Source organism: Pavona decussata, unplaced genomic scaffold (assembly GCF_977016875.1).
Source record: "Pavona decussata unplaced genomic scaffold, jaPavDecu1.1 SCAFFOLD_47, whole genome shotgun sequence".
Taxonomy (NCBI): Eukaryota; Metazoa; Cnidaria; class Anthozoa; order Scleractinia; family Agariciidae; genus Pavona; species Pavona decussata.
Window position 1 is genome coordinate 1,915,001 of NW_028145469.1, and position 11,593 is coordinate 1,926,593.

Below are 11,593 nucleotides of genomic sequence, written 5' to 3' on the forward strand. Positions count from 1 at the left end.
AAAGAAAACAGTTTTTATAATCTGAAAACTGTTTGCTGTCGGTTTGAGCGGCTCTCGACCACCATCTAAAGTCACCGCCTCACAACAAAATATTTTCATCTGCGACAACTGTGTACTTGTTTAGTGAAGCCAATAAATGACTTAATTCCTACCTGAAGCAGCTTATCTCCGAGGGCAATTTATAAACGTCGGTTTACCGGCGAAGCCATCAGGTCAACAAGAAATTGTGCAATAAAATGCTATCGCTAACACTTGTGATCCCAGCTCGAGTTTTACACCAAACAGCCTAGTTCATCTCCATCTATTTTGGTAAATGGGTCGGAGAAACCCAACATTCATTCACAGAAGTCAGTGCTTCGCAGTTAAAGAATACTGACATTCTGGTTGAGGCCGTGTGCAGTTTGTCGATTGCGCATGTGATTTCGATTGAGCATGTGATTGGCAGACTGCGCGTCTCTGTTCATTGACGCGTGACGATTTGAAACAAACAAACAAAATCGACATTTTTCGGACGGTACTTGTTTTTCTCTGATAATCACCTGAGTAATTAATTACTAAAACAATTATTCGCCTCAGGCTCAGTAAATATTGGTGAATATTGACCCCGAGACGATTCACCAATATTTACTTTGCCTTCAGCGAATAATTGTTAAATATTGGCAACTCATCCACAAAGTAGCTACAGCTTATTTGCCTAATAGTGAAACTAATGAATGTATTATTTTTAACGCAATTGAACAATCTACATTTGTACAAAATCTGATCTATTATCCCAGAGAAAATTTTGTTCACTTCACCTTGTGAATAAATTATTGTAATATGATACATGTAGCTGCATTACCATGCATATGAGATATGTATTTAATTTCATCATTTAAATTTGTATATGAAGTAGTTTTATTATTTACTTTAATAAATACATGTAATGTGACCTAAATATTATTTTATTTAATTTGCTTTTCTGTTACAGTATATAATTTTGTAAATTAAAAATTAAATCAAATTGTTAGACCCATCTGAGAGGGTCTCTGAGCTAATTACAGTATTATAATAAAGTATAGTAATAAAACCATTCTGTATATGGCAATATAAATATAGAAAGTTGTTTTACATCTTGAGTATTTAACAAAATACTGATGATACTTAGATTGAATGGTCAATCTCACAGTGTCTTCGTGTCCTGACAATTTTAGGATAAGAAGATACGCATATTGGAGGAGAAAGCCAAACTGTTGGGGAAAGCAAGAGGTAAGAAACTGAAGCAAGTTAAATTATAGGGTACAGTTTGTGCTACAGTTAGTAGTAGATAAATTGAATTGGGTACATGTAAGAGATAATACTTTTAATTAATAATTTTATTTTGATTTGAGTATTAAGGCTATAAAGTAACATATGGCATTTATTAAATTTATGTTTCCATTTTTATTTATCAAGATCGATTTTGAGAAACATTTTAAAAGGAAAATTAATGAAAAAAAAAACGTTACATGACGTTTCGACGACCTCATGTCATCGTTATCATTATCATTAGTATGTGTAATTCTTGAGTAACTTCTGTACTGCTATTTGCGTAAAACAACATCCTTAAAATAGTCTAATATTGTAAACTTAAAATAGATTACTGTATGTGTAATTTTCTTTTTTTAATATTAGATCTGATATTAGCTGGTAAAAGTTGCATTATTTAAATTGTAACTACAATTTTTACTTGCTTAATCCATCTTTGATATTTTTGTAGGTTATAATTCTGATACGATAACAGAGTTAGAAAGGAAATGCAAGAGACTACAGACTCAAGTGTTCCAGATGGAGGTAATGTCAGGTTGATTCTCCTTCTTCTAAATGAATATAATTTCCTAGTTGTTTAAAGCGTCCAGTGAAATCACAGTCTTCCACTTTCCAAGTTTAGCAATTTAACAGGTAGTCCCTGGAAACGTTTTAAAAAGTCAGGATACTTCAATGACTTCGAAATTTTTTGGATGACGATGTTCAAATTTTCCCCAGGATAAAACGTCCCGGTAGATCGCTGGGAGCTCATATCGAACGTCGCGATTCAATGTCGGAGCCGAAACGAATAATGGAAAGTGTTTTAAATTCCGGGAAGAACACCTCCCCCCCCCCCCCCCCCAACCCCCACCCAAATGTAATTCTGTTGAGTAACCGTCCCCTCCGCCACCCCCGTTTTGAGGCCTTAAACCTTTAACTGGCAATTTTCTTCTCATCAGGATTTTTTGGCTGATTACGGCATGGTATGGGTAGGAGATGATGCCACTGATTCTGATTATGATATTTTAGAAGAATCCCCATCCTCAGATCACAGTTCTATCAGCAGTCATCAGGGAGTTTGGAAGCCAGGTAAAATTATAATTGTAGTTCTGCGTTAAACTACAAAAAACTATTAAAGGCCCACATTCACCCAAGATGTATTGCGCGCCGTGGAACAGTTTTCATATATGAACCCCCCCCCCCTGCCCCATTTTATTATTAGCTGGAGTCGAGTGAGAAAGCAATAAGCGATCACGAATATTCTTTCCCTCCAGCACGAGTCGTAGAGGAAACCTGCATGAACCGCTTGAGTTCGTACAGCCAATAAGATCACGCGTTTGGACAATACAGCATTTCAAAACAAAAACAAACGACCGCAATGGCTCTTGGGTGAAGGTGGGCCTTTAAAACAGCAGTAAAGTAATATTATTGAAAGTTTTCAGGGCTATGAAGATCTAGACAGGAACTCAGTCTGTAAAATAATGTTGTAATTTCTTTCTTTATTTAAGACTCTTCATTGGTTGGGAATGCAACGCGTGAATTTAAAATGGACTTTGACCGTGTATTGAAGAACATCCGGGAACTAAATATCCTGGCTGGGGAGGGGTGTAGTGATGTGACAAGAACGAAAGATGGCGCTAGACTGAAGGTATAATATACAGAGCAAAGATTTGTATGAACCACATGTCAAATGCTTTGTTTGTAGTGGATATGCACTTAGCTACCCAAAGCTAGTTTACAGGCATTCCACTCAGAAATAACAGGAAACAAAATAATAATCCAATGTTAACATAACAGGTTAAAAATCCAAACTGGCAGGAGGCAAACCAGTCTGTTAATTACAAGCGTGGCCAAGGACAGGACTTCAACCGGGCGCCCAGACCGCTTGACCACGCCTCCTCCCTCCATATTTATTTCCTTTACATTAGAACACCCACATAACGAACCCCTTTAAAACGAAGTCTCCGGTATAACGGCCAATATTTTTCAGCCCGTACGAAGTTACAGTATTTCTCAGAAACAAGTCGTGAACCTAAGTTTTAAAAGGTTAAGAACCATGTTATTGAAAACATAAAGTACATAAAGTGAAATAGCGCAGAACTATTAATGAAAGCATGATGGTAACATCATCTACATGTTTTGTTGATCATCTACATAGTATACATTAATTTGGTAAAATAATGTGGTAAATTATGTTTATTGAACATTTTTAGTTTAAGTTAATATAAAGAAAGTAAACTAGCAATAAAAATCTGGCAATAATTATAAGACGATATTTCGTTCAAACTATCTTTTTTTTCTTTTTTGTAAAGAAAAGAAATAGAATACTCAATAAATAAACAGTCCAAGTTGCAGCTGGATTAACAGACGGACATGTTGATCACGACTGGCCCATTTAAAGACCTAAACTACTCGCCCTTATAAACACAAACTTCCTTAAATAATAATTGTTCAATAATTGTTTGTTGTGTGTAGGTTCGTGATCCTGTGCCGTTGTGTCTTTACTCAAATGGTATATTGATGTTTGGAGGACCCTTCAGACCATATTCAGATCCAGTTACTCAGGTGAGCGGTTTAGAATGCTGTACGATGAACAAGTTGATCAACTGGTGCCCGAACTTCAAGAAGTAAGAAGCTACCTAAATTAAGATGAGTGTACTTGGTTTACAAACGATAGGCGTTTGTGTTCAAACAATACTTCGGATGCATCGTGCCCGAACTGTTTGAAAAAGTTTTCAGTAGCCCTTGAACTGTTTTTGCTTTCTCAAATTAAAGAGATAGGTAAACTTGACGGTCAAATGAATGCCCGCGACCTAATTCCAGATTTAACGACTGAGGTTTATGCAACTGTCGCGAGAGAACTTGAGCCTCCAAGCTTCGGATGTAGTTTTTACTACTGCAGCGCCATCGCATTACAACACAGCTGAATAATTTGTTATGTTGATTTTCGTGTTTTATTACTGTCAGCAATGCATGCAAGATATCATGGATGGATTCTTTCCTAGTGAATTACAAAGCAGATATCCCGATGGCATCCCTTTTGAGGTAGGTACCGACATTCCCAACTTGCAAACCCTACAAGTACGACAGGCGCATAAACGTTATGTACCGTAACTTATCTCCAGCGCTTCACAGCTTGGCAAACACGTAGGAAATCACTGCAGGTACAAATGCAGCAATGGCGTTTTTGTGATTACGTTTTTGAACTCATTATTTCAAGATTATAGTTTGAACTTGTTTGTAATTAACCTGCCAGTGCTTGAGAACTAATCGCCCGGTTAGCTCAGTTGGTAGACCACTGGGCTGCTTTGCGGCCGGAGGTCACGGGTTTGAACCTCGGCCGGACCAACAGTCAGAGTCTTAAAATAACAGAGGAGAAGGTGCTGCCTTTGATTTGTCATCTGCAATTGGTTAGCCGTCAACCTCGTCAAGCTCGGGGAGCCACGTAGAAATTCCTGTCCTGTGTCCAATTTGGGGACTTTAAAGAGCCACTGAGGCCGTACCAAACCCTTGGTTGAGCTACCCCTTTCAGTCGGATGTAGTTCAGTTGCTCGACAACCCGCAAAGATACATTGACTATCTTGTATATTCGCATGCTTTCGTGGGTAAAATGTAATACAGATGCAGTTTCCTCCATAAACACACAGGTTCAAGACAAAAGAGATGTGGTGTTTGAAGACAGGCGGACGGCCTTGTTGTTCCCCGGTGCAGGACAGTCGCTGATTGATGAAGAGAGCGATACTAAGAACCATAAAGTGGAAACCCAACTACCCGGTTTGTTTCATTCCGTATGCAGCTATTTCAATTAACGTTAACGGATCAAAGTATAAAGCTATAAGACCAGACCCCAAGATTCTGTGGATGTTTTTATGAATAAGTTCATCAAAATCAACTATGCCTCGTCCGTCCGGTGAAGATATACGATGGCGAGCCATTTGGATGAAAGAAATGTTAGGATATCAAATGGATGAGGTGGCAGCCTCTTTAAAAATGTCTTTAAGCTTTAAGCTTTGATCCGACAACGTTAATTGAAATAGCTGTATAACACAGTCAATGATCTAAACCCAGGGGTATCTGTAGTTTATTTAGTGTTGACCTGTTCCTGCTTCTTCACTCTCGGGCGCACTTTGCCTCCCAAAAATAGGTTACAAATTGGTTTTACAAAACTTTTCCCCCAAAATTAAATAAATTTAAGGTGTTTTTTATTGGTGAAAAAAATGCGTTTCGTTTCTCAGATGTTTATTTTGATTAAGCCTTTAACCCCTATTATCAAAGAACAAATTTTCATACCTTCTCCCCATACTTTTCTTATAAAAGTACTGGGGAGACGTCCTTAAAATAAAACAAAATTCCGACCTTGGGTGATTATATTCTTAATCCTCTTGACCTCAGGAGAAGGAAAAAGGAGAAATTGGATCCTGATCACTGTTAGGGCTTAAAGGGTTAAGTAGGCGTTATACCCTTTGAAAAGTAATTGTTTGATTTAAGAGACTGTTCTTAGCGACACAGGTTTATTTGGTGTCTCGAGTGTAGGGCATCTTTACAGAGTCAACTGAGGATTAAAACGTTTTCCTTCACTTGTCGGTTATATTGGACAGTGTTTTTGCTCTAGGGTATTGTTTCCATTTTAATTTCGTCGAGAATTAATGCAATATGGCAGGTTAAAGAAACAAAGTTTTCCTCAAGTATAGAACTGTACTAAATTTCCTGAATTGGATGTAATATTATGAGATCAAAAGGTATCGTACACACCATTTGCAATCGCCGTTCGGTTTTCCAAACTCAGTTGTGTTCAGTTTTGTTTACACTTTGCCAGTGCACGGAGATTGCATTCATTAAACAGGTTTATTCTGGTTGAAAATTACTTTACCGTGTTAATAAACACTCCGCAAAAAGTGCAAATTGCTTTGGTTGTTTGATTTTTTTCCAGGACAGAAGCAACAATCCGTGGATCAATTTCTATCCCGTCTTCCACAGTCAGTAATTAAGGAGGGTAAAATTATAGATGTCAGATCTGGAGTTGCTAATGTTATCAAGGTTTGTAAATTTTGGGCTTTATTTTTAAAGTATCTAAATTTTGGGGAGCACGGATGGTGCAGTGGTGAGAGCACTCGCCTCCCACCAGTGTGGCTCGGGTTTGATTTGATTGGCGGTATGACTCGGCGTCATATGTGGGTTGAGTTGGCGTTGGTTCTCGTCCTTGCTTAGAGAGGTTTTTCTCCGAGCACTCCGGTTTTCCCCTTTCCTCAAAAATCAACATTTCCCTGAAATTCCAATTCGTTCCGGATTTATTTGTCAAGCATTCTATCGTGAGCCTCTGGCTCGGGAGATTGCGAAAGCAGTTCAGGCAATTTCATCATCCGACAAACTGTTATGGATAATAATAATCATTTGACATTTACATTTTCTGAACCCAATGATCTTGAGCCTTATCGAGTGATCATCGTCATCATCATCATCATCATCATCGGTCAGTTGAGGAACAGTCGACTGTAAGGCGTCTTCAACTGGCTCGGTCTTGGGCAATGCGTACAATGTCATTCTCTGAGAGGTAATTGTTGGGGTCAATCCATTCCTGCACTTAGCAGGGATAGGACCTCCGTGCTCTCCTTGAGGGTTTTTTTTTTCCGTAGGAGGGAATACACAAACTCATTTCGAAAATGGCTGGTGCTATGCAACAGATGGACGCAGTTAGCGTTTCTTCTACGACTTTCTATTTTGTACTCATTATTCCCTACAGATTGCTCCTTCATCGTGTTAACCAGTTGATCCAACAAGCTCTGTCTTCGATAAGCAGAACTCGAGTTCATGTCTTTTAAGCCTGCTCGTGTATATAGTATTAATGAATTCATTTGTCAGGACCATGGAACTAGTTAATTCCAAGTGCCAAATGGGAGTGAAAACCCATGACCTTCCCCAAGCCGTACCGATGCTTTGCTGCGTCTTTCAACTCTGATCTTTTACAAACCCTACTAACATTACTAGTGTATCGATAACGCCCTTGTTATTGTCAACAGGGTGGGGCAGGGCATTCAGATGTCAAAGTTCTTGAGACACCTGCTCTCCAAGATATAAAGTCAAGGTGAGTGTTGAGTTTGGTTATTCTTGAAAATCAACTTCATGGTCTGGTACTTAATTGAGTCATTCTTTATTTTTCTTCCCGTTGTTTGTTTGCAGGAGTGCTGATGGTCCAAGGCCACAGTCCGGTACAACTCAAGTTTCTACTCTGAGGATAAAATCTGAAACAGGAGAAATGGTAATTGAAAATTTGAGGTGGTACATTCTGTTCATTAATAGCCATCTCGTGTTTAATATATTATATTAAAAAAGAAGTTCTGCTATAAAAGGGCAAGCCCCTCTTTCATTTCACACCTTTGTGGGCGTGAGATGCAAATTTAGATGCTGTTCAGTCGTGGCAAGTTGTTGACTCAAGCGTCCTCTGAAAAATATGCCTCAAAATTTTAAAATATTACCACAGCAATAAAAGATATAAAGTTCTAATTTGTTTAACGAGGGTTCTTCTGAAAACTAAGCCAATTTTATCGCTAAAAGCCGAAGAAATGGACACATCTGGTTTGTCAGTTGTTTACGCTCTGATGGTTGATTGACAACTGAAGGTGAGAATGGCCAGGCCAGGGCCTTTTTATACCGGAACTTCCTGTTTAAACACGAGAAAATGTGTTTCATCAGATATTCAAACATTGAGAAGTAGGTTGAAAAAACGAGGCGCAGCCAGGTTTTTTTTAAACGGCTTCGAGGTGTTTGGATATTTGTTCTCAAACTCATTAATAATTCATCAAGAGAAAACAAAGAAAATCACTACCGTGACCGTGGTTTGGATATGTGATCCTAATTACCATAAAATTTTGCTAACTTTAGCCTTGAATTTCTCCAAGAATTATTGATCATTTGAGAAGCCATATCAAGCACTCGAAAGTGTGTTTCATCAGTTATCCAAACACCTCGAAGCCGTTTAAAAAAACTCGGCTGCGCCTCGTTTTTTTCAACCTACTTCTCAGTGTTTGGATATCTGATGAAACACACCTTCTCATGTTTGATATATTACATGAAACACACTTTATCTAAGACCAGATTAGTTTTGTCACTGGGACCACATATTTCTCTTTGTTGAGTTCTGATCCATTTTTGTTGTTTCAAATTTGAAAATCGAGCTGTACCATTTACGTGCATTTTATGATGTCCCATTAACAACTTATTGTACACGTATTCGTCTATTTAGACATACATATTGAAAATGAAGTTCACAGACACTATAGGAGATGTCAGAAGTCACATAGACGCTGCAAGGTATGTTACCGTATATAGATGAAATAGTATTCCAGTAGCACACGACGTGCTACAGACATGAAAATTAAGCACGATATAATGTGGTAAAAAGACATTAATTCAAAATGTTTTCCCCACGTTGGTAAGTGATAGTCTCACATAACTAGCCTTTGAGTCCGTGGTGGAGGAAAGGGTATCTCCAAAATTCCAATACAATCTGGAAGCCAGGAATCAAAAATCTGTGTTACTCTGTAGATCGGGATGCACTGTTTATTCCCAATATATCCAGTGTGTGGAAGATAGGTGTTAAGTTCGACTCCTGATAGGAGCACTCGGATTTCTTTTTTCCCGAGTATGCCTGCGTCACTCACTGAATAATACGTCATTCTCTCATATTCAGTGTTTGTTCTGATAAAGTTTTAAAACTCCTTTAGTGAATTCTGAAGTAAATGACTGTCACAAACTTAATTGTCTGGTGTATGCATACTTCTATAGTAGCCTACAACGCAGTCGATTGTAGGGGAGTCATGTTACTCTCTCCCCTAAAATTAAAACGACTGCATGGAAGGCTACCCTCTACAGTTCAATTAAACGTTATTTAAATGCGCTAATTAACAAATCGACGGCAGTTTTCTATGGTCTATAGTCTTATAGACCATAAAAGGACGTAAAAAAATGTTCAAAACTCAAGTTTCACCGCCAAATTTTGGACATTTTATGCCGTCATTTCATGGTCTGTAAGAGTATAGTCCATAGAAAACTGCGGAGCGGAATTGGCTTTATTTTCAGCGCGCGCGTTACATCTGACGTCATTTTTATTGTCTGTACTCATAGACAATGAGCCAATCAGCGCGCGGGAATTTTGACAGTTGTTGTAAATTGTGGTTGTTACACTTGTTTTTATGTCTTTTCTGTAGGCCTAAAGATGCCCCTCCTTATGACATGAAAACGTCCTTTCCCAACAAAGTTTACGATAATCCAAGTGCAACACTACAAGAGTGTGGTTTAGTACCTAATGCAACCTTGCACCTTCTTTCCAAGAAAACGTAGTACCTGCTAATCTATTATAAAAAAAAGAAAAGAAAAAGCCAAGATGGTTTAGACGTGGCACAGTAGCATCGTCGTGACAGGAGTTTATTTAATAGGACTCGTTCGATATATTAATTTATGTTCCAGGGATTCGTTACTTTGGACGTTCACTGTACTCCATTGAATCATGTTCCAAAACAGTTACAAGTCCATTTGAGAACACATAGAAAAGCACACAGTTGTATTATATTATTTAGGTGTAAATCTGCTTCATCTTAAACTAAAGATGCCAATTTGAAACGGTCAAACGCTAATAACTTTGTTATTTTAATTTAGCATTGTACAAAACAGCAAATATGCAGGGATGGGAGTGTGACAATTGGGGTACATGTACAAAATGTTGCGTACGTTAAGCACCACGGCATTCTTTCCCAAAATATTTCACTTTACTTTCCAACATGTTGCAACAGTGCCCAGATATGGTCAAGGTGCACTGTTATTCGTTGTCCGTAGTCAACAGACATTGTCAACAGATATCCTGCTTTATTTTCCAACATTTTGTAACACTGCCCAAATATGGTCATGATGCACTGAATATTCGCTGTCCGTAATCAACACATATTCTGCGATATACGTAATTTTGTGTATCGTGGAGAAAAATGGCAAAGTAAAAATCGTCTACAGCTTTTCTGCAATAAAACTGCGCTTTGTTATCAATGTGTTGAATAATAAAACAATTATCCTGCTCAATCTTGCGCAATATCTTCTGATTTTGGCCAACTCGGCCTACGGCCTCGTCGGCTAAGTATCAGGTGATATTTAGCGCGATTTCGCAGGATAATTGTTAAATATACGTCATTACATGCGTCGGGGAGAAAAATTGGAAAATTAAAGATCGTCTCCAGCTTTTCTGCTATAAACCTGTGCTTTCTTTTCAATGTGTTAAATTATAAAACAATTATCCTGCTCAATCTTGCGGAATATCCCCTGATTTTAGCCAACTCGGCCTATTGTAAATGTTGAAAATGTGAATAAACTAAACTTCACCTCACTTCAGCCTCGTCGGCTAAGTATCAAGGGATATTCCGGGCGATTTAAATATTTCATAAGTAAGAATCATTACCAAGTAAGTAGGAACCTTTTGCATTTTGATTACGAAAAAGCTCGATCAATGCCTTCATTTTACTTTTATCGTGAGAGTGTAACAAGATCTTTTAACGACAACTTTATTGAGCGATTTTTTTAAAAGCCCACAGGAACTGAACTAAAATCGTCTTCTGAGATACCCTATGTAAATAATAACGTAAGGATTTACTAAGAACCAGTAGACTGTAGTCTTTTTCGTCCATGTATTAATTTATCTTGTACAAACATGAAAAAAAAAAAAAGAAACCTTTTACCTCAATGTTACCCTGCAAGCGGGCTCGCTTGTTCTTTGTTTGTTATTGCGCGAGTCTCTTGGCGGTGAACCCGCTATTTTATGAACCGCCAAGAGACTGGCGCGAGCGTCTGTGTAAACAAACCACGCTTTTAGACAGTGTTGAGTCAGTTGTTAGGTTGCGTTCGATTGACCGTATTCTGGAATAAGAATATGTGGAATAGCTGCTGCCATTTCTGCTATCATTCGCTCATGCACGATACTTTAAGAGGCATTTATAATCCAGTAACACCAAAAATCTCTTATGAGGGATTTCTCGTCGTCATTGTATGTATTTCTATTCCGGAATAGGGTCAATCGAACGTCCCGTTAGTCCATTCTAATAACCAACTTTGTGAAATGGAACAGTCAAGTACTAGCGGCTGCCTCTAACGCTAATAGGATGCTGGGTTTTATTCGTAGGTCGACACTTGAGGTCAAAAATCAATCTGCTCGCAAAGCACTGTATACAGCCTTAGTGATGAGCAACCTCTCGTACAGTTCACAAGTATGGGCCCCGCAGTCAGTCAAACTGATCGAAATTATCGAGAGAATACAACGACGTGCAACTAAATATATACTCTCACTACCCTA

General features: G+C 38.3%; 1 protein-coding gene across 4 annotated transcripts in view; it reads left to right on the forward strand.

Moving 5' to 3' along the window:
• LOC146482232 (UBX domain-containing protein 11-like) overlaps positions 1-9,640 on the forward strand; it is a 15,801-nt gene extending 6,161 nt beyond the window's left edge. For all 4 annotated transcript variants that reach the window (XM_085107518.1, XM_085107519.1, XM_085107520.1 and 1 more), the window contains 12 exons: positions 1,194-1,248; positions 1,739-1,812; positions 2,226-2,355; positions 2,775-2,914; positions 3,742-3,831; positions 4,234-4,311; positions 4,914-5,040; positions 6,197-6,303; positions 7,284-7,348; positions 7,444-7,522; positions 8,507-8,574; positions 9,471-9,640. In XM_085107518.1, coding sequence (XP_084963644.1) covers positions 1,194-1,248; positions 1,739-1,812; positions 2,226-2,355; positions 2,775-2,914; positions 3,742-3,831; positions 4,234-4,311; positions 4,914-5,040; positions 6,197-6,303; positions 7,284-7,348; positions 7,444-7,522; positions 8,507-8,574; positions 9,471-9,603 — 1,146 coding nt within the window. In that variant the 3' untranslated portion in view covers positions 9,604-9,640. The remainder of the gene's footprint in view (positions 1-1,193; positions 1,249-1,738; positions 1,813-2,225; positions 2,356-2,774; positions 2,915-3,741; positions 3,832-4,233; positions 4,312-4,913; positions 5,041-6,196; positions 6,304-7,283; positions 7,349-7,443; positions 7,523-8,506; positions 8,575-9,470) is intronic.
• Positions 9,641-11,593: the final 1,953 nt, after the last annotated feature.